This window comes from Lissotriton helveticus, chromosome 9 (genome assembly GCF_964261635.1).
Source record: "Lissotriton helveticus chromosome 9, aLisHel1.1, whole genome shotgun sequence".
NCBI classification, from domain to species: domain Eukaryota; kingdom Metazoa; phylum Chordata; class Amphibia; order Caudata; family Salamandridae; genus Lissotriton; species Lissotriton helveticus.
In genome coordinates, this window is record NC_136070.1 from 691,035,479 (window position 1) to 691,056,171 (window position 20,693).

At 46.8% G+C, this 20,693-nt stretch overlaps 1 protein-coding gene across 2 annotated transcripts in view; it reads right to left on the reverse strand.

Moving 5' to 3' along the window:
* The window catches only part of BBS1 (Bardet-Biedl syndrome 1), a 541,250-nt gene that overhangs the window by 409,343 nt on the left and 111,214 nt on the right, over nucleotides 1-20,693 (reverse strand). For both annotated transcript variants that reach the window (XM_078660785.1, XM_078660786.1), the window contains exon 10: nucleotides 13,150-13,270. In XM_078660785.1, the coding sequence (XP_078516911.1) occupies nucleotides 13,150-13,270 (121 nt within the window). The remainder of the gene's footprint in view (nucleotides 1-13,149; nucleotides 13,271-20,693) is intronic.

Here is a 20,693-nt window from a genome sequence, read left to right on the forward strand (position 1 = left end):
AACTTGATCCTCCATTACGCCCGATTGTATCGACTAGACAAAGCTTCCATGAACCCATTGGTAAGTTCATTGACAGATTAATGCAACCGACAGTTCAAAAAATGGCAACATATATCCGAGACACTACGGATTTTTTGTCTAAATTGAATGCTCTAGATCTTGATGAACATGAGTCCCTGATACTATGCACAGCAGATGTCAAATCATTGTATACGTCTATTCCGCACAACCTAGGGATAGAGGCAATGGAAGAGGCTATCTTAACTACGGAATATGATGGGAAACTTCAATCTTTCTTAATGGAGCTTACGATTTTTACGCTCTATCACAGTTACTTTAAATACGAGAATTCTTGGTATCAACAGTTAATTGGAACGAGCATGGGAAATAGCGCAGCTCCGGTCTACGCGAATCTGTTCATGAAAATGTATGAAACCGAACATATCTTGAGCAAAGCAGAATGGCAGGACAATTTAAAGTTATTTGTACGTTACATTGATGACGTGTTCATTCTATGGAAGGCCAGTTCAGAACTATTGGAACTAGCTCTAGACGAGCTGAACAGACAAGAAGAGAGAATTCAATTCACCTGGGAGATCTCATCCAAATCAGTGACCTTTCTGGATGTTCGAGTCATCCTGAAAAATGGAAAAATTGAAACTGAAATGTTTCGGAAAGCAACGGACAAGAACAATACGCTTCACTATCATAGTTTTCATCAAGAACCCTTGAAAAGGAATCTACCTACGTCACAAATGATGCGAGCTAAACGCATCACTTCAGACCCCCAAAAAGCCACAATGAACATCAAACTCATGGGAGATAGATTTCTAAAGAGGGGGTACCCGGAACCTTTGATATTGCAAGCTACACACAAAGTGGAGACCATGCAAAGAAAAGACCTACTAACAGTTAAACAGAAGTCAGTACAAGACAGAATGACAATCGTTTCGAAATATTCTACCGCAAGTTTCAAATTCAAAAAGATTATCAATAATCATTGGAAAATACTAAAGGCAGAACCGGATTTTCAACAAACCTTCCAAAATCCACCTATCTTTGCATTCACCAGAAATAAAAACTTTGGGGAAATGTTGAAACAGACCACAATGGTTCAAAAACAATATAGAGGCACTCGCCCTTGCTTACAATGTGGGAACTGCAACAGTATCATCAGAGGCAATCATATAACCCATCCCACGAAAGGTCACAAAATCAGGTTGAAAGTAAATGCCACATGTGATAGTATGAATCTGATCTACATGCTGAAGTGCCCATGTGGCAAAACATATGTCGGAAAAACTGAACGGAAGATCAAAACGAGACTAAATGAGCATAAATCTAATATTCGTACCAAGAGCTTAAAGTCTACCATAGCTACCCATTTTACAGAGGCCAATCACAATATCTCTCAACTACAATTTGTGGTACTTGAAACTGTTGAAAAGATTGAAGGAAGAGACAATAATCGTTTTCTTTTACAAAGAGAAAATCACTGGATTTATTTATTGAACTCGAGCAAGCCCTTTGGGCTTAATGAGCGCATTGAATTTTTATGTTATCTGTGAAATACAATTTAGTCATATTGATTATGTTGCCTGAGCCAAGCGTTCCACATTCATTATTTTTAAATATTTTCATTGTAATGCGAGTATGTATGCAGATAATACAGGTAAGGTAAGCCTTCGTAAAGGTATTTGTAAACAACCCATGCCAGCCTCTGATTGGCTGATTGAAAAGCATGTGATAGGAGATCGGAACGTATTGAAATCAGCCATGTTACGAGATTCAGACTGGTCTTTATTAAACCTAGCGTGATTGGCTTACACACTGCTGAACATTTTTGGCGCCAGAACCGAGAGCTAATGGTTGAAAGAACAACATAGAAACGCTTTCTGCGTATTGCAAGTAAGATTAATTAAGAAATGACAGTGTAAGATATGTTACCAATGATGGGTTTGATAGTAAAGAACAGGGATTTCATGTTTGTTTTAACTCTTGCAGACAAATATTCTGGCGATAGAGCTACACGCACAACAAGTGAGATATAAGTGTTTTTCTTGCTGCATGTACACACGATAAAGGGGAGCACTGCATGCGTATGACCTACATTACTGATGAAACTATGGTTTTGTATGGAGTTTTGTTTATTGTATTTGGGAAACTTATAGATTTTATTTTATTTTCATCTTGCTTCTAGCGTATGTCCCGGATGAAGGGCACATAGCCCGAAATGCATTGGACTATGATTTGTGCATAATGAGACCGTCAAAAACAATGTTTATTTGTGATGAATGAAATGTCAAAATAACGACAAATATATGATGAGAAAACATTAAATCAGAACTTTATTTGGAGATTGATTTCCGGAATTGTGTTTAACTGACGTTGAGAGTGGAGCGCCTAGGGATGCCTCTGATAGCTATTGGAGGCACTTGCTATGGCTAAATAAAAAAGGCCATCATCTGCATACAGAGATATTATGTGCGGTGTTTCACCGAGCGGGATGTCCCATTGCCAAAGGTCTCACCGCACCCACACCACCAGCAACTCAATAGAAACAGCAAAGAGCAGCGGCAAGTGTGGGCACCCCCGTCATGTTCCCTGCTCTAGTGACCACGCTTCTAATCGATTCAGGCCCATGCGGACCCGTACACGTGGCTTGGTATACAGTATTTTAAACCAAAGGCAAAACTGTGGCCCATCTCCAACAATACGCTTTGTAATGTGGACCAAACAACAATTGAACCTAGAGTGATCTCAGACCATCCCTGTATCACACTATCTATCTCTGACCCCACGCCACATAAAAACCAAACAAGCTGTCAATTCAATTGCGAGATACTAGCTGAACAAGGCAACCTCAGGCAATTAAAGATACAATTCATAACTTTCTTGCTGAAAACAAGTCTGGTGAGACATCAGATCTGACCAGATGGGAGGCCCTAAAAGCTACAGTAAGAGAGGAAATAATCAGGATTAGATCAAAAACGAACAAAATAGCTAACTCTAACTTAGTTAAATTAAAGAAAGAAATAGCGGACCTAGAAAAAATACATATCATTAATGAAAAATGATGATACCCTTTACAAAATCCTCAACAATAAATATTAATATAATAAAATCATCATTAACAGGGCGGGGATATGGGTCAATAAACAAAAAAGCATCAAATTATGTGAATCAAGCAGGGCAGGCAAATCACTTGCTTATCTAAAATTTACAATACAGAGATACGCCATTAACGCCATAAAAGACAAGGAAGGGAATATTAATACTAATCCGCAAAAAAATTGCTGAAATTTTCAAGGACTTCTATAAAGACTTATACGAAGAAAATACTAACATAAATCACTCAAAGTGTCATAACTATCTAAGCAGTATCACTCTCCCTAGCCTTACAGATCAAGAAAAAACATCCACAAATGGTCCGATCACAGAAAATGAGGTACTAATGGCGATAAATAAATTGAAGACAGGTAAAGGCCCAGGCCCGATGGGTTCAATGCCAAATTCCTTAAAACCTTCTCTCCATCCCTACTGTCACCACTTCTGAAGCTATTTGTTCACTTCTCAGAAACTGGCCAAGTCACTGGCACACCAGCAGAAGCAACCATAATTGTCCTGCCCAAGGAAGGTAAAGATCTCCTCTTACCTATAAGCTACAGGCCGATATCATTAATAAATCTTGATTGCTAAATCTATGCAACAATTCTCATGAGTAGAGTTCAACAACACATCTCCAAACTAATACACCCATCAAAGGTGTGATTCTTAAATACAGGCTCTCCAGTGACAACACTCGTCTGTTATGTCATACCATAGAAAAGGCTAGACTCCTTGAATCACCCACGGTTGCCATCACACTTTGCCATCACACTGGATGTGGAAAAAGCCTTTGATAAGGTTGATTGGAGATACCTAGAGGCTGTCCTGGAGATGTTTAATTTGGGCGATAACCTGGTCAAAATGATAATGGCTCTCTACCACAAACCTACTGCTAAAGTCAGAGCTGGAGGTATAGTTTCCCAAGCATTAACCTGAACCAAGGGACACGGCAGGGCTGTCCTCTCTCACCCCCTCTTTTTCTCTTAGCTTTGGAGCCTTTCCTCCAACATATCAGGGAAAACAAAGACATTACTGGTGTCTCCTTTGGTAATTCAAACATGAAGCTTGCTGCATATGCAGACGATGTATGAATTGTCACTGAAGAAGCAACCACTGCCATCCCAGCACTGATGAATACCATACACCAATTCTCAGAAATATCTGGATATTCCCTTAAGAAGGACAAATCCGAGGTAAAACTCCTCAGTCGCTGTGGTGATAAAAGCATTGTTGGTTCGTCAGGACTAACCTGGCAACAGGACTCTATCAAATACCTAGGCCTTGAAGTCACCAATGAACTAATCACTACTCTACATTCTAACGAAAAAATTCTGTCCAATAAAATAGCAACTGGTCTCCTAAATTCTTATCATGGTGGGGAAGAGCAGAGACTCTAAAAATGATGATTACCCCTCTCGTCAATTATCTTATTAGCATGCTGTCTATGTTCCTATCAGAAGATTTTTTTCAAAAACATTGACAAAACCTTTAGCAAATTCCTATGGCAGGGCAAAAAGCCCAGACTCTCAATGAAAAAGCTCAAGCTGGTCAAAGACAAAGGGGGCCTCTCCTTACCCAACTTCAGAAATTATCAAACAGCCTTTCTATGCAAGCAAGATGCAAATTGGTTTATTGATAACCCATCATATGAACCACCCTGGGTGGCGATAGAAAAGACCCTCATACAGAAAATCCCTCTTGCCGCATTAGCTACGATGGACATAACCCACCTACCGCACTCTACAAATATTATACAGAACACCAAAAGAGCCTTCCTGCTCCTTGACTCCAGTCTGGAGGGCAAGATACAACACTCTTACTTATCCTCCCTATGGTATAATCATACACTCAAAATTGACGGTTCTTCATTTTTCTGGACGGACTGGCCACGTAAGGGCATTAACTTAGTTCAAGACATCTTCGAAGATACTTCTCCTCTACTATTCTCAGCCTTGCAAAATCGATTCAATCTTGTTAATCTAGATTTTTACAAATTCCTGCAGCTTAAAGTAGGACTTACCAAAGAGAATCTCTCAGGTGCTAGTCCTTCTCTCACTACCCTCCTGAACCACCTATCCAAGGTAGGACACCTGGTTTCTAGCATATACAAAATTATCTTACCGTACCAAAACAAAACACTATCCCGTAATCAACGGAAATTGGAAGCTTAATCTATAAAGATAGACATTGCTTTTAATTGGACCGCCATCAACAAGTCCCCTTTTTCACATAAAATCTCACCTATCCTTTCACAAACTAAATATATGATATTAAATAGAATCTACTGGACCCACGCAAGACTCTTCAAGGTCGGTCTTACAAAAGATTCCAACTGTTGGTGCCGAGGCAAGTAAGAGGGCTTCCTCGCTCAGTCACATGCTATTCGAGAGCCACCTCCTCCAAGACGTTTGGGATAAAGTTTTTGTCTGCATTACACATACCCTAAATATTCTTCCCACAAGATATTTCTCATACATTATTCTGGGTCCTTTGGATCCCCAACTCAAGAAAGACAACAATTTTTTTTTACTGGACTTAATGCTCACTCTAGCCTGCAAACTAATTCTAAGCAACTGGAAAAACTTTAAAGTGCTCTGTTTTTTTATGTGGCCAGAGTGGTTAACTTTTCTCAGAGGCGCCGATAATATTGCTCTCCAAATTTCCACGTGGAGATCTTCGCGTTGCTCAATTTGGAATGCGCAAGACACAAGTGCCTTTACTTATAAACCTCCATGATTACTCCTACAGGTAAATTCACCTCCCATTCAATTTTGTCCTTTCACGCAGGATAAAACTCACCCACGCAACTTCTTCTACACCAGGCACTAAAGCCACCCGTGTCACCATCTTCCTATATTCATGGGAGACAAAATCATTTTCTTCACACCTGTGCCTACCGATGTGTCATAGAAGTCAAGGTATATCATTCAGTTTCTATCTACCTCTCAAGGACATCAAAAAGGCTTTGTAAAACATGTATGAACTTTACGGTAGTTCCAACTATTCGAAATGTAAAGCTCTTCTAAGAATCCATTGTGGTATTCATGTCTATCTGCTTATGTATTACCTCATATGCAAAGTACTGATCTACTCCTACTGTTGATTGTTTACTGTATCATCTTATGCACAGCCTCCATCCCTCCCCCTTGTTGTATCCTGCCTTTCTCACTGTATTATATCAACATCATCTCTTACGCCGACGACACCCAGCGGATCCTCTCCCTCACCAGAGACCCCGACGCCGCCAGAACCTGCCTACACGAAGGGATGAAAGACGTCGCCGAGTGGATGAAGGACAGCCGCCTGAAACTGAACTCGGACAAGACGGAAGTCCTCATCCTGGGATCTTCACCCTCCGCCTGGGACGACTCCTGGTGGCCCCCAGCCCTGGGCACCGCACCCAAGCCAACCGACCACGCACGCAACCTGGGCTTCATCCTGGACTCCTCCCTCTCGATGACCAGACAAGTCAACGCCGTCTCCTCATCGTGCTTCAACACCCTACGTATGCTTCGCAAGATCTTCCGCTGGATCCCGACCGAGACCAGGAAGACTGTCACCCAGGCACTCGTCACCAGCCGACTGGACTACGGAAACGCCCTCTGCGCCGGAACCACAGCCAAGCTACAGAAAAGACTCCAGCGCATCCAGAACGCCTCCGCCCGACTCATCCTGGATGTCCCTCGACGCAGCCACATCTCCAACCACCTGAGGGACCTGCACTGGCTCCCCGTCGACAAGAGGATCACGTTCCGGCTCCTCACCCACGCACACAAGTCTCTCCACGACCTGGGCCCCAAGTACCTCAACGACCGCCTGACCTTCTACACGCCCACCCGCCAGCTACGTTCTACCAGCCTCGCCCTCGCAGCCGTACCACGCATCCGAAGAGCCACCGCCGGAGGAAGATCCTTCTCTTACCTGGCTGCCAAGACATGGAACTCCCTCCCCATCCACCTTCGGCAGACCCAGGACCATCTCGCCTTCAGGAAACAACTCAAGACCTGGCTGTTCGAGCAGTAGCATACCCCCTCCCCCAAGCGCCTTGAGACCCTCCCGGGTGAGTAGTGCGCTATACAAATGGTATGATTGATTGATTGATTGATTATTCCGTTGACCACTGTCCATCTCTGCTTGTAAAACGTAATAAAATACATTGAACTTAAAAAAAAAACTGTGGCCCAAATTCCAATGCCTTTAGCACCTACAGCTGGTACCCCAATCTACCATGTCGAAGGCTTTTTCAAGGTCTATCGCCACCACAACCTAGTCCTCATCTCAATGTTGTGCATTATGTGCGTTACCGTTTTAAATTCATGCCAGTATTACAACCTGGTATAATACCGCATTGGTCCTCGTGAATCAATTAGGGCATGTGGTGGGGCTAGTCGTGTCGCCAACAGTTTACACAGTATTTTAATGTCCGAGTTTATCATAGTAAGCAGGCGGTATGTGGCCGGGTCCAGCCCATTCCCTCCCGGTTTTAAGAGCATGCATATCTCTCCCTCTCATGGTAGGAGATAAAATTCCACACTCAATTCAATTCCTTTATTCAATATTCATGAAAATACAAAAAACATAAAAGTACAGTTTTAAAAACATTAGATTAAAAAGTTAAATTTCATTATCTACTTACAAGAAATAAATTAAAAGGTTTGCAGAATCAGAGTATGATGTACATTGCTACATAAAACATGAAATGCCAAAGTTAAGAATCAATATTCGAAGGCAGCTAATACCCCATTAAAACAAAGGATAAATGGAGAGAAACATGATCTTATTCAGAGTGTCCAACAGCAATATCTACTCTAGATTTTTTCTGTATCTAATACAGAGCTTCAGAAATTGACTCAAAAGACTACCTGTATACCTGTAGCATGGCTTGTGCCATCGCGGCTTAGTACGCTTGGACCCCGGGAGCTTCCACGTTGCTTACCAGATTTCCTCCAAGGACAACTGGGCATCCGGTTCCTTTAAACTCAGCAGGAGAAGCTCAGAGCCAAACTTCTCAGAAACAGTACATATTGTTCCGCTTGGACCCCAGATCCACTGTATACACTCTGTAGGTGTAGTTGGAACATCTCCAGTATTGCAGCCCTAGAATGTAATGCCTCGCCCATCGGTGAGAGCAAGGCGGTAGTCAAGGGCGGGGTCTGCTCCCTCCAAACAACCCAGGCCAGACGGTGCCAGGATTTGCCCCATTCTCAGAGTAGTTGTTGTCGATACTGGCAGGGAGTGTACTTATCCAACCTATCCCATATGTCTCTGATGCGTTTACACACCGCCCACTCCCAATTGCCAGCAGCAGGGGCTGATCCTCCGCCTGAGCCTCTGCTGCAGCTTCCTCATCTAACCAGAGTTCCCACTGTAATTGCCGGCGAACTCCACACGTCAGTCTCATACAAGCCCCCTGAAGTACTGCCTTCATCGCCTCCCATTCCATGGCTCTATTAGTTGCCCCCTCCCAGTTTATCGCCATGAAGTCTTTCGGTGCCCGAGATAGGGCCTCCATCCCCACCTGGTCCTCTAGAATAACCGCAGACATTCAACACAGTCTGGATGCCTGCACATGGGGCCTTCCAGTGAATCACGCAGCTAAGAGGAGCATGGTCAGACAAAAAACGGGCGAGGTGCGTCACCTCAATGTTCCGGAAGGCGTCCATCTCCGCCGCCAATACCCTGTCCAGTCTTCTATGTGTGTTGTGCGAGGGTGAGTAGCAAGTATACAGTCTCTGTGTCGGATGCCCGTCCCTCCATGCATCCTGTGTGCCCATGTCTCGCATCACCTCCTGGAGCCTCCTGGTCATCTGTGGCTTAGTCCCTGCCTGGGTGGATGTTTGTTTAAATTACGATCCAACACACAAATAAAATCCCACATCCACAGGAGATGCCAGTCAAGTTCTAGGGCCAGCAGATCTTGCATGGACTGATAAAATGCAGGATCATTCACAATTGGGGTGTATGTGTTTAGCATAGTAATATCACGAACATTGAGGGTCCTCCTTAGCAGCACATAGTGGCCGTTCACATCTGCCTCCATATACGTCAAATGCAAAACAACAGGTGATGGACAGAATGCAGAACAATGTCATACATTCACCCCAGTACAGAGATCTGGGCCTAAATCCATCGTTTTGTTGCTCACCATGCCTTTCCAGTTTGAACCCAGCCATATGCAAATCAGTCTTGACCCTGTGCCCCATGGGAACAGTCCAGCCCGAACTGCTAAGCCAGGTCCTCCCTGGACTGGAAACAAGCATCCAAGGACCGGTTTCGGGCTTTTTGAGCCCTCTTCAGCCTGGATAGCTTGATTCCAGTGGCATGGAGAGCACGGGACTCATGTCTGAGCATACCCGTCCCACTCGGGGTGACAAATGCAAAACAACAGATGATGGACAGAATGCAGAACAATGTCATACATTCACCCCAGTACAGAGATCTGGGCCTAAATCCATCGGGTTTTTTGCTCCCATGCCTTTCCAGTTTGAACCCAGCCATATGCAAATCAGTCTTGACCCTGTGCCCCATGGGAACAGTCCAGCCCGAACTGCTAAGCCAGGTCCTCCCTGGACTGGAAACAAGCATCCAAGGACCGGTTTCGGGCTTTCAGTCCTCTTCAGCCTGGATAGCTTGATTCTAGTGGCATGGAAAGCACGGGACCATACCAGCACCCCTCTTGCATAAGTGGAATAGGGGGAGTGGAATATCTGACCCACCAGTTCTTTGCTAATCTTTTGGCCCTGTGTCATCTAGATGAGTTTCTTGTAAGCAGGCCACCGATATACGATGCGGCTTAAGGAATGAGAGTACTCGGTAGACTTTAGTGCGTGTACCCAAGCCCCTTACATTCCAGCTTAGAAACCTAACCTCCGTCGCCATACCAAAATATTGTGTAGTTCAATCGTTGCCACCAACGGTCAACAAACGCTGCGTGTCTTCATAACTAAAAAATAAACTGTTCGGTGACAAGATCCCCCTCCCTCCCCAAAGACAGACAAATAAGGTGCAACTGCACTGTTGGCAATGCCCTTCCCATGCTCGTGCCAGGACATGCACAGTTCCCCTGCAGCCCAACTGGGACTAATGAACTTCCCATCCCAAAAAGCCTCCCGGCCAAGCCCACCGGGTCACGTAACCAGCAAGTGTCCACCAAGGGGCAAATTATAGTGCATTGCCAGTGGGGTTAATATCATGATCTGAGTTCAACACCACTGATAGCACCAGGGGGTCTATGTGCCCTTTCTACTGCAAAGAGTTCCGACAGACCTCGTGGATGTAAATGAGTATGTTTCCATTGTTCCAGGAACTGCTCTGCCGAACCCTCCTTCGGCCTGACATTCATGGTCATCCGGGTGACCTGCTGTTTGAGAGTCACCTCCTCTTCCTTCAAGTACACAATGTCTGCCTCAGCTATGAACACTTTGTCTGTTACTTTACCCAAATCAGCTCTCAGCAGTTCTGGTCAATGGATACTGTCTCAATTTGGTTTTCCAGGACCTTCCTAGAACCCTGTATGGCCGCCAGGAGTTCCACATGGGTTGGTTCTTTTCTTGCACCATCTTCTTCCTCGTCACCAGTGCCCGTCTTTCTCGTTATGCACTGCAGAGGGTGGTGTGGCGTAGTGTACTGTGTGAACGTGTTGGCCCCAGCAGAGCAAGCAGCTTTATTCTTGCCCATCCTGTAGGTGCCAAGGACCTCCCTTGGCATGCTCCTGGCTTGGCCAGGCCGGTCACCTCTGCCATAAGTGCTTCCGTCAGAGGAGCATCTCTTGTGTTGTCTTCAATCCACTCGCTGTGGCTTCGCACTCCTTACACGTGGGGGGGAGTTGGTGAAGATCGTCCCGTATCTACTCCACTGCCACCGGGGATCAGGTCCCGACCCCGGTGGTCCGCACATGTAGAAGCAGAATCGACTGGGGTACTGCTCACCACACACACCTGGTCAGACTCTCCCCCCACCTCACAGGGTCTGCCAGTGTATCTTCAAACCTGGTCGCTGCCTGCCAATATCAGTGCGCCACTGTTTCCAGGTGGCCCCCTATGTCTCGCACCTTGCACACTAAATTTGTAAGCAGGCCCCCCCGACCTGCCACCACCGGTCTTCCCGTACGGGGTCTTCTGCGTTCTTGTGCCACGCCCAAACAGTGACCAGCCCACTCGGGCCCTGCAGGCCTCGCTATACTCAGTTCAGTCCTTCGTGTCACCAACAGTGACTGCCAGCATTCAAAAGCCCTACAGCTTAATACTCATGTTCAGGGGATTCGGGGAGCCAGCAAATGCAAATCTGCCTTGCTCCCGCCTCCTCTCCGAGCCTAGGTCCAAGCAGGGACCGAGAGAACAAGGCTCCCCCCACCGCTACAATTACTGCAGCCTGTCACCCATTCCCAGTCACCTGGATTCTGCCTCCATCCGCTTAAGATGCTGATCCTCTGCCAGGCTGGTCCAACACCCCTGGGGGTGCCAGTCAGCCGTCCGCTCATGGCAGGTCACACCCGCCACCTCCAGCGAGGCCACACCAAAAGTAGAATGGTCCACCCAGGGCCTCCACTGCTGCCGCCCTCTGTTCCACATCCCAGCTGCTCCGGTCGCGCTCTGCCCACACGGGGGCATGGAGAAGAGAGCAAGAGACAACAGCTCCAGCTGCCCCCGCTACCCCAGCAGTCAAGGCTCTCCTATCCTAGCACTTCAGCTACCGTCCAGGCTGGCCTGATGCCACAGGGTCCTTTGGTCTGCGCCCGTGTGCTGCAAAGCTTCTGCTGCCTCTTCCCGCGCAAACAATGACAGGGACTCAGTGACCCCCCCTAGGGCCTCGGGATATCCGCTGTAGCTGCCCTTGGTGCACGGTCTGGCAGCCCTAGTCATTCTCAGACGTCACAGGATGGGGAAGGATCACGAATACCAGGGCACCAGCCGCTTTCTCTGCCTTCATGCTAAAAGTTCTTCACTCTCGGGCCGCCGGACCAGCTCATGCCACTTCCACAGGCCACCCTCAATACAGATGCGGGTGGCGATCTCACCGCCGCGATTCACTCTTCGGTCCACCGGGGTCCACAGGTGTCTCCACTTCGAAGTGGGATCTCTAATTCAACAGCACTCTCACCTAGGCTCACCAGCAGGGGCGTTGACCGCGACCCGCTATTGCCTCCACCCACGAGGCAAGTTACCCTTTAGCAACGGGCGGCCCAGGCCTCACACGCCCGTGATGTCGTTCTCGGATGGCCGCCACGGATTCTTGATACCTCCACTGGAGTCACGCAGTGTTTGTGCACGACTGGCTAAGTTTTGGAGCTGGTTGCACTTGAAATACTGCAGGATCAGATAGGATTATTGGGCAGGTCGACTCGGAGCTCAAGGGCTCACATCCTCTCAGCCATGTTGCTTGGCCACACCCCCATTTTCTTTTCTAAAGAAAAGCATTGGGTTAGGCAATCAGTTTTGCATTGCAGGGTGATTGTTCTGTTTTGAGTCTGTGCACCCCAGACTACCTTCGGAACCCTGTGACTACCCATCATTGTATCACTGAGAGTCAACTGCTGAGTCAGCTGTACATGGCACAGTTAGCTGAGCCATAGTAAGATGGACATCAGAGGCAAATTACCCTCTGCCCCACAGCTAAGACCCTATTAAAAAAATGGAACATATAGCAAAATAGAGTTGAAGCGCCAAGGATGGGGCAAAGCATACCATATGTCAAGGAAATAAAGGGGAAATTAAGCAATAAGTAGTGGGAGATATGGAAACAGAGGAGAAAATAGGAAGAGGATGGGAGTATGAACAAAGGCAACACCAAAAGGAAACAACATGAATTGCAGTAAAATATTCTCAGGCAAATGAGCAAGAGAAAGGGACCAAGAGGTATGTGGAAGGGAATGATAGGGAGAAAGTAATGGGCAGAAAGAGACAGAGAGGGCGCTAATGACAGAGAAAGCGAAAAAGAGGAAAACTGTGGATTACCATACAGCAATGGAGACAAGGACACAAGAGAAGAACAGTGAACATATGGAGTCTGGGCAGAAGGCGTGGTGGAACATCTAGTACTGACCTTCTGAGTATAACCATGCAGCGTCTCCTGGGAGCAGCCCACCACAATATTCTTATGGATTCGCACCAAGCCAACTGGTTGAGAGTTCAACTCAATGCAGTATTTAGGCCGCTTGGAATCTCTAAAAGGAAGGGGACACTTTAATATTCACAGATGGCTTAATGTGCATTGGTGTGGAGTATCTACACATTTCATGCGACACAAATTAATTCACTCTCCTACTTACACTCTCTATCTCTTGTATTGAATATAGGCACGCTGAAACCTGAAAGATGTCCAATATTTGAATAATCCTCAATGGTGGAATGTGAATCAACTGTGTTTGCACATACACTGTAGGGTCAGAGGAAAAGGGACAGTAGCGTGGCAAGCTTCCCGTGCTTCTCTGCGAATAAACCTTGGACTACGTCATGAAAAAGAGCCAGGAAATAGGTAAAGTAGCCTCTGATATAGCACTTTCATGAAAATGTGTAAGTCAATGCAGAAATGTGGGTGCGGCTCTGCCAGCGTTAGCTGAGACCAGTCCAGAAGGAGGTGGGCAAGAACCAAAGAAGTCATACAGTAAAAAGAAAACAACCTAGATGTTAAGAATTTGTGGTCAACTGTACTTAGTGTTGTGGATGTATATTCATCATAATAAGCAGTCATGTGTTATGAGGGTTGTTAAAGAGGATGCAAAGAGGAGATCAACAATAGTGGTGTAGAAGTGCTTTGATTGTGTCTGTGTGTTCCCTGGGAATTACAAGTGGACTGTAGCTTTCCAACTTCTACCATTTTATTTCCCTTTGTAATAAGAACATACTTCGAAAATATAACGCTATTAAATTGAATGGTATGCATCTGAATCACTTGGCCCAGTTTTTGTTGGGATCGTGAAATTATCCACCAAAACTACTGAGGCATTTCCTGAGACAAGTACTAGAAAACAAAACCATAGGATTCTAGACTTGTGAACCTTTCTTAACTGGATTAAATGAATATTTCATGGTTTAATTATTTCAGGCCAGATTCATCAATATTTGATGGAGCACAATTCAGCAAGACAACTTTCTGCGTCAAATGGAGAGGGCAGGAATGCACATTCTTGTCTCTCACCGCACTGGTGCACTATGTGATGCCTAGCACGAAGGCAGGCACCCTGGCGCCATGGTGCAAGAGTGCCTGTGTTGCAAGCAGGATTGCTTTTGCGTAGGAAGGGATACCTTCCTGCACAGAAACAATCTTCAGAGGCTTTTTCCTCTTTCTAAGGGAGCTGCAGAATGCAGCACACTTAAAAAGACGAAACGACGAGGAGAAATAAGGAATATGCTACTTACCAGTATGCATCTGTTCTTGGCATGTAGGGCTGCTGATATTCACATCTTATGCATAGATCGCCGCCTAGTATTGGGTCCGGATGATAGCATATTGTTGTCCTGGAAGAGTCTTCGAAGTATCACGGGATAGGTGGCTCCTCCCCTGGACTACAGTGCGCATGGGCATCCTCTACATCCTCAGATTGTTTTTCGCCATTGTGGCAGGGAAGGAGTATGATACAGTAAGTGATGTCCATGCTAGAGATTAATTCTGAATGCTACAGCTGCGACAGGCACCGGGGAGGAGGGAGAGCGATGTGAATATCAGCAGCCCTACATGCCAAGAACAGATGCATACTGGTAAGTAGCATATTCCGTTCGAGGCATGTGGGCTGCTGAATTCACATCTTATGCATAGAATGTATAGCAGTCCCCTCTTAGCAGCGGTTGCCCGTGCCAGCTGCAGCAGTCTGAAAAAGAGTTTTGAGTACAGCCTGCCCTACAGCTGCCTGCTGTTTGGAGTGTACATCTACGCAGTAGTGTTTGGTAAATGTATGTATGGTAGTCCATGTGGCTGCCTTACATATGTCTTCTAGAGGAATGTTTCCTAAGAAAGCCATGGATGCCCCTAACTTGCGTGTTGAATGCGCTCTTGGGGGAACTGTTAATGTGCGTTTAGCTTTTTGATAACAAATTTGTATGCACTTAACAATCCATCTAGCTATACCTGATTTGGAAATGGGGTTGCCTTTGTGCTGTGGTGAAAAGGCAACAAACAGTTGTTTAGTCTTTCTGAAAAGTTTTGTTCTGTCTATATAGTAGAGGAGAGGTCTTTTCACGTCAAGGGTATGTAGAGCTCGTTCTGCCACGGAATCTGGATTAGGGAAGAATACTGGCAGTTCTATAGCTTGATTGATGTGAAACTGGGACACCACTTTTGGCATAAATTTAGGGTTAGTTCACAGCACTACCCTATTAGCGTGAACCTGTATGAATGGCTCCTGAATAGTTAGGGCTTGCAGCTCACTAACTCTTCTGAGTGATGTAATTGCAACTAGGAAAGCCACTTTCCACGTTAGGAATTGTATCTTACAGGAGTGTAGCGGTTCAAAAGGTGGTCCCATTAGTCTGGTAAGAACCACGTTGAGGTTCCAGACAGGTGAAGGTGGGTGTCTCGGAGGAATGATTCGTTTGAGTCCCTCTAGGAAAGCTTTAATAGCAGGTACCCTGAAGAGGGAAAGGTGTTGCCTGTTTTGAAGATATGCTGCCACTGCAGCTAAATGGATACAAATGGAGCTGTAAGGTAGATTGCATCTGTGTAAATGTAGGAGGTAACAGATGATGTTTTGAGTAGATGCATCCAGCGGATGTTTTGAGTAGATGCATCCAGCGAATTTATGTCATTATTTTTACAATAGATGACAAATCGCTTCCACTTGGCCGCAGAGCATGCCCTGGTGGTAGGCCTCCTTGTCTCTTTGATAATATTCATACAGTCGGGAGGCAAGTTTAGGTAACCGAACTCTATGACCTTAGGAGCCAAATCGCAAGGTTCAACTGTTGCGGATCTGGGTGCTGAATGTCGCCATGGCTCTGCGTTAAAAGGCTGGGTGTTAATCGCAGCCTTTGATGAGGAACCACGGAAAGTTCCAGTAACGTGGTGTACCATGGTTGCCTTGCCCATGTTGGAGCAACCAGGATTAGTGTCAGTGAGTGTTGTCGCAGTTTGCGTGCCACTAGTGGTATGAGCGGGGCTGGGGAAAAGCGTACGCAAACTTGCCTGACCAGTTCATCCAGATCGCATTGCCCTGAGACTGCGGGTGTGGAAACATGGCGGCGAAGCTTTGGCATTTTGCGTTTTCCCTTGTTGGGAAGAGGTCTATTTCTGGGTGACCCCACCGCTGGAAGTACGGCTGCAGCACTGAGGGATGTATCTCCCACTCGTGCATCTGGTGGCTGTGCCTGCTGAGCAGGTCCGCTATCTGGTTGTCCTTGCCTGGGAGGTGTTCCGCCATGAGGAAGATGTTCCTCTGAATGGCCCACTTCCACATGCTTTGCGCTAGATGGGACAACTGTGGAGAGTGTGTCCCTCCCTGCTTCTGTATGTAGTACATGGCAGTCATGTTGTCCGTCCGGATTAACACGACTTTGTTGCACAAATGTACCTTGAACGCCTTCATTGCCATAAAGATTGCCATCAGTTCCAGCAGGGAGATGTGCATCCTTTTTTGCTGTGTCGTCAATAGTCCCTGCACTGTGTAATGGAGGACATGCGCTCCCCATCCTAGGAGAGATGCGTCCGTTGTCAGCACTATTTGTGGTACAGGCTCTTGGAACGGTCGTCCCTTGCAAAGGTTTTGTGGTGTCCACCAATGCAGAGAGTTGTAATGCGCGACCGGTCACCAACACTAGGTCTTTTAATTGTCCCTGAGCCTGGTTCCACTGCCGTGCTAAGCACTCCTGGAGCGGACGCATTTGTAGCTGTGCGTGAGGGACTATGAAGATGCAGGAGGCCATTATGCCTATCAACTGCATAAACACCCGCGCTGTGAGCGAGTGTTGTGGTCTGAATTTTTGAATGAGTAACTGAATGCTGTTGATTCTGGCTGAGTTTGGCTGCGCCTTCGCCGCCAGAGTGTTTATTGTGGCACCCAGGTACTGCTGTACGTGGGCTGGCTGAAGATGAGACTTTGGGTAGTTCAATGAGAATCCGAGGCTGTGTAGGAGGTGAATAGTGCGGGACACGTGACTGGCACATTGCTGGGCTGACTTCGCTTGGATGAGCCAGTCGTCCAGATAGGGGTAGACGTGAACATGGTTTCTCCGTAGGTGCGCAGCCACTGTCGCTAGGCACTTGGTAAACACCCTGGGGGCTGTGGTCACCCCGAAAGGCAGTACCTTGAATTGGTAGTGCTGGTTTTGGATGGTAAACCTGAGATACTTCCTGTGTGCTGGATGTATTGGTATGTGGAAATACGCATCCTTTAAGTCTAGGGTAGCGAGGAAGTCTCCCTGACTGAGGAGTGGTAGAACCTGCTGTAAAGTGAGCATGTGAAAATGTTCTGACAAGATGTATTGGTTTAGGGGCCTGAGGTCTAGGATTGGCCGGAGAGACCCGTCCTTTTTGGGGATTAAGAAGTACAAAGAGTACACCCCTGTACCCTGTTCCTTTAGAGGGACGAGTTCTATGGCCCCTTTTTGCAGCATGCTGATAACTTCCTGCTGCAATAAGTGTATGTGCTCTGCGGACATAGGACGGTGTTTTGGGGGTATGTTGGGTGGAGTGGATGTTAGCTCTAGACAATAACCATAGTGAATGAGTTGTGTTACCCACCTGTCTGTGGTAATGCTTTCCCAGACTGGCAGGAACTGTTGTAATCTGCCCCCGACCGGTGTTATGTGGTCCGGGGGCAGCGACAAGGCGTCACTGCTTAGTATTGGCGGAGGATCTGGTGTTGTTATTCCCTCGTCCTCTGCCTTTACTGCTGTTGCCACGGTATCCACCTCTGCTTGTTTTAGTATAGGTGGTTTGCGTGTTCCCTTTGTTGTATTGAGTCTGCTGGGACGCCTGTCCTCTTGAAGCTCCTCTGTTATTGGAGCGACGAAAGGAACCACCTCTGAATTGTTGAGACTGCAAGGCCCCCATAGATTTGGCTGTCTCAGTGTCCTTTTTAATTTTTTCTAAGGTGGAGTCTACATCTGGGCCAAATAAGAAATCAGGGTTTACAGGCTGATTTAATAAAGTTGTTTGAATCTCTGGTTTGAACCCTGAGATACGCAACCAAGCATGCCTTCTGAGCATGACACTAGTGATGATGGCCCTGGCTGCAGTGTCAGCTACGTCCAGCGCACATTTAATGGAAGCGTTGGATATGAGTTTCCCGTCCTGTATAAGTGTTTCCGTACCTTCTTTGTAGGCATCAGGCAAATGTGGTCGCAGTTGCTCTAATGTGTCATAATGTGCCCTATCATATCTGGCTAATAGGGCCTGTGTGTTGGAAATTCTCCAGATATTAGCTGCCTGTGCAGCCACCCTTTTCCCAGAAGCTTCTAACACTTTAGACTCTTTGTCTGGAGGAGGAGCATCACCAGTAGTTTGGGAGTTGGCACGTTTACGAGCATTGGAGACTACCAAAGAGTCCAACGGCAACTGTCCCTTAAAGTATGTAGGGTCCACAGGCGCCGGTCTGTATTTTCGTTCAATTCGGGGGTTAATAACCCTTGCTCTGGTGGTCTCCTTAAAAATGTCTCCTGCGTGTTTGAGAACACCTTTTAACATTGGCAATGTTTTAACTGATTTCTCGGAAGTGGAGAAAGTGTCAAACAAGAAATCCTCCTCAATTGGGTCAGCATGCATGTCCACATCATGATTATGTGCTGCCCTCTCTATCAGTGCGCTAAACGCCGCTGTATCCTCTGTGGGTGAAGTCTTTCCAGGATAAGAGGGAGTATCAGGGATAGGTTGTGACTCCCCCTGGTCAGCAGTGTCTGTCCAGGTTTGAGCCTGGTCATCTTGATCATTGTCCGCAGGGTAACTATATTGTTATGTTATGTTATGTTATGTTATTTAATCTTTTGTATAGCGCACGGCGACTCAAAAAGAGTATCCCGGCGCTTTAAGTAAAGGAGAGCTGCATCATAATAACATAACACGTTTAAAAGAAGGGGAAGAGAAAAAGAAAAAAAGAAAAAGAAAACCAGAAAAGCATACAAAATAAGATCTACTGAGTAAACAACCACGTTTTAAGGCCCTTCCTGAAGGCAAGTAAGCTGGTTGCTCCCCGCAAAGAGAGCGGCAGGGAGTTCCACAACTGCGGTGCAAGTAAACCAAAGGAGCGACCACCCAAACGGGCTCTCTTCACTCGCGGAACAACCGCCAGGAACAGAGACTCCGACCTCAAAGAGCTAGTCGGATGATAAAAAGTCAGTCTCCTTTGAAGATATTTTGCTCCCACGCATGAAGGGCCTTATAGGCCAGGGTCAGAGCCTTGAAGGCAATCCGTTTCCGGACTGGAAGCCAGTGCAAGGTCTTCAACAGCCCCGTTGCACTAGCCCGCCTATTTAAGCCAAAAATGGCTCTTGCGGCAGCGTTCTGCACCACTTGGAGCAGCAGGTACTCTGGCAGGCCCAGGTAGAGGATGTTAGAATAATCTAACCTGGACCCGATAAGAGCCTGTACCGTCAGCCTCCTGTGCTCCTCAGACAACAGGGGAAGGAACCTCCGCAGCATCCTGAGGAGGCCAAAACAGGTGCCCGACACCCCGAGAATCTGGGATTTTAAGGTAAGCCCATTGTCCATCTTGACCCCCAAGTTCTTAGCCATTTTGGAGGAACAAGACGGAGGAAACATGTCAATGGGCCACCAGGCCTGCCAATTTGGCTCGGTATCACACCCAAAGAAGAGTACCTCAGATTTCTCGGAATTGCACTTGAGGCTGTTCAGTTGGAACCAATGGAAAACAGCCCCAAGGCAATCCCGGATACTCTCCCCATCAAAATCTCCTCCTCTCGTACATGAGAAGAGGAGCTGGGTATCGTCCGCGTAGGACACGATCTGGGCCCCAAATGACTCCGCCAACGCCGCCAAAGGAGTCATAAAGATATTAAATAGGGTCGGGCTCAAAATCGAGCCCTGAGGGACCCCGACTCCCAAAGGCGGCATTGCGGCGGAATCTGGCGAGGCCCAGACCGTTTGCCGGCGGCCGGCTAGAAAGGAGGAAAACCAGCCGAACACCGTCCCCCGCAAACCTATCTCATAGAGTCTCACGAGAAGGCCGTCATGGGGGACGGTGTCAAAAGCCGCCGACAAGTCCAACATCACCAGCATGTTCATCATAGTTGTACCCTAGCTCCTCAGTAGAGCGTGTGGGTGAGTATGCATAAGTGTCCTGGTCATGGTACTGCACACTCTCAAAAAGGACAGGCGATGTAGAAGAGTCCCTTTTCTTTTTTAGTGGAATTTTATAGGATTCCAGTGGATTTTCCGACCTGATTTTTCGTTGATAAATAGTAAGTGTACCAGTGTCGGCGTCGATATGGATCTTCGACTGTTCCTCATAGGAGGGCTCCGGATACACAACGCTTGCGTCTTGAGGATGACTCCTTTTTCCAAGTGTCACAGTTTTGGAATGCTCGATCCCTTTTTTCGGATCGGTAGCCCTAGGTCGTGCTGTTGGGGCAGTCCGAATTTTATCGGCGGCTGCTGTCCTGGCGCCGATATGGGACCGACAGACTTTGCCTTGTCGGCGT